The sequence below is a fragment of the Oryx dammah genome, unplaced genomic scaffold, assembly GCF_014754425.2.
Source record: "Oryx dammah isolate SB20612 unplaced genomic scaffold, SCBI_Odam_1.1 HiC_scaffold_20, whole genome shotgun sequence".
NCBI classification, from domain to species: domain Eukaryota; kingdom Metazoa; phylum Chordata; class Mammalia; order Artiodactyla; family Bovidae; genus Oryx; species Oryx dammah.
The window spans coordinates 59,090,642-59,092,938 of record NW_024070204.1 but is presented as its reverse complement, the minus strand read 5'-3'; the positions used below and the strand labels follow the sequence as shown (position 1 = coordinate 59,092,938).

The window sequence follows — 2,297 nt, the reverse complement described above, 5'->3', positions numbered from 1 at the left end:
ATTTGCTCAGAACTCTGAAGTGGCATCTCATTTCATTGAAAAACAAGCAAACAACAATCACAAAACATGGAAGATCTTTATGCAGTCTACACATGCTGGTGTAGAACCTTCAGCATCAAGCAGTCAATAATGTCATGGTCCAGTAATCAGGTCCACGTTTATGCACAAGGCAGAATAGACTACTTCCAACATCTAATGATATGACTTTATGGAGCTAGAAAGTCTCCATCATTTAAAAAACCCTCCTCTTGCTGATGAAAATTAGAAATTCAAACAAGGTGATCTTTATGTCTGACCTTATGACTCTGATCTTTGTTGAATAACATATATGCAAGGGAAAAAATGTATGCTCTTAGAAATAATATATATTTAAGAGAGTAACGATTTCTCATTCTCTTCTTGGCAGGAAATTCTGATAGAAAGATAGCATGAGCACTGCAATAAGGAAATAGGAAATGGAATAAAATCTTACAGAATATGGAGGCAGATAATAGAGACCACAAGCATAACTACATCGCAATTTTACCAAGGGTCAAAACTAAAAAGTAATTTAGTAAAAATGGTGGCTCAGATGGTAGAGTTTGCCTGCAATGTGGGAGACCTGGGTTCAATCCCTGGTTTGAGACGATGCCCCAGAGAAAGAAATGGCAACCCACTCCAGTATTCTTGCCTGGAAAATCCCATAGACAGAGGAGCCTGGTAGGGCTACAGTCAATAAGGTTGCAAAAAGTCGAGACACAACTGAGCGACTTCATTTTCACTTTTAATTCTCTTTTACAAATTCACTGTCAAAAATAATAGTAATACTTGTTGCAACAATTCAGTGCAGAAATACATAAAGAAGAATCTCTACTTCTATCTCTAATTCTATATCCATCACCACCAAGATACATTATTTTAACAGTTTAGTACATTTATATTTAAAGTATAACTCTAATGCTGAGTTTAAATATTTTATAATCAATTCCATTATAGTTTCCTTGGATTAAGCTTATTTTTCAAAAAATTATTTTAGATTTCTGTAGAATATTTGAAGATAATTATTTTATTAAAAAGAAAGGTGATCTAAATGTAAAAGAACTTTTATTACATCTCTAAGTCTGGCAAACTAGCTCATTAAGCAATTTTTTGCTTAAGTTGAGATTTTTGTGAAAGGTCATGCATTCTTTCAAAAGAAGGAAATGAGATGCTATTTTCCCAGTGGGAAATTTACAGAATTACTTTTTTGTTGTTTTTTACATTGAAAGTACACTTGGATAAATTAATCATTTCTTTAACTGAATCCCTATTTCAGTGACAGCCTCTGTTCAGTGAGCACTGTTCATGAATTATTCTAAATCTTCATAACAAGGAGAGAGTTTTATTCTGGTTTTAATGATTACAGAGTTAAGGACTAGAAATTACTCCAACATTTTTGAAAATCTAGAAACAGAATATGTTCAAACTAGGATTTCTCTGATGTTTAGAGACTTGTCTACCTAACATAACATTCAGATTCTAAGATTTTTTTCCTTTTTTCAGTCTGGTCTTGAAACTTTCAAAAGAATAAGTTTTAGACTAAAATATTCCATATATGAGTGTATATATATATATATATATATATATATATATATTTTAAGGTTTCAAGTATACTTTATTTCTTCAAACATGCCATATTTTAATGGGTACATAGTACTTTTACTTGGCATTAATTATGAGTTGATTTTGAAACAATTCAGTATTAAACCAGCTGGGATGATTACTGTCCTCTCCATTCCTTTGGGATGACTCTGCCAACAGGCGATGGGTTCCACTCTATTCCGATTTGTGTTGCCGTATATACCCATACAGCAACACAGAAAGTGGCTCCACCAGCTAATATGGCATCACCATACTTGTCATGGAAATCTGGTGCCCGCTTCTGGTGGATCTGCCTTGCCACTGCTTGCTCAATGCTTTCAGCTCTCACACGACTTATTGCATTTTTGGCCAAGAGTAACATCCTGAGGTTGAACATAAAATGGCTGCAACTACGGCTGCTGGCCTCTAGCAATTCGGCGTCTAGCACCCTTGCAGAGTCCTATATATAAATATATATATATATATTTTCCTAATACAAATGGGAAACACGTATTTCTTTTGCTAAAATGGAGGAATAACCAAAGTAACTAAGTATTACAATCAACTCAGGATAGAATAACTTTGTATATCCAAGCCATAGTAAGCCACACCTTTGGTTTCTCAGAACCATTTTAGAATACAGGAAAAGAAACAGAAATCAAGGTAGAATGTGGGTAGGCCCTGTTCTAAAACAAAGT

General features: G+C 34.1%; 1 protein-coding gene across 1 annotated transcript; it reads right to left on the bottom strand.

Annotated features, from left to right (window-relative positions):
- Window positions 1-1,612: 1,612 nt before the first annotated feature.
- On the bottom strand, window positions 1,613-2,048 carry LOC120879600 (cytochrome c oxidase subunit 7B, mitochondrial-like). Its single transcript, XM_040262643.1, has one exon. The coding sequence runs from the start codon at window positions 1,994-1,996 to the stop codon at window positions 1,739-1,741; it is 258 nt and encodes an 85-aa protein (XP_040118577.1). The 5' UTR covers window positions 1,997-2,048; the 3' UTR covers window positions 1,613-1,738.
- Window positions 2,049-2,297: the final 249 nt, after the last annotated feature.

What these genes read in the sequence shown, in the direction of transcription:
- LOC120879600 (XM_040262643.1), bottom strand. Translation starts at nt 1,996, where the DNA reads ATGTTCAACCTCAGGATGTTACTCTTGGCCAAAAATGCAATAAGTCGT.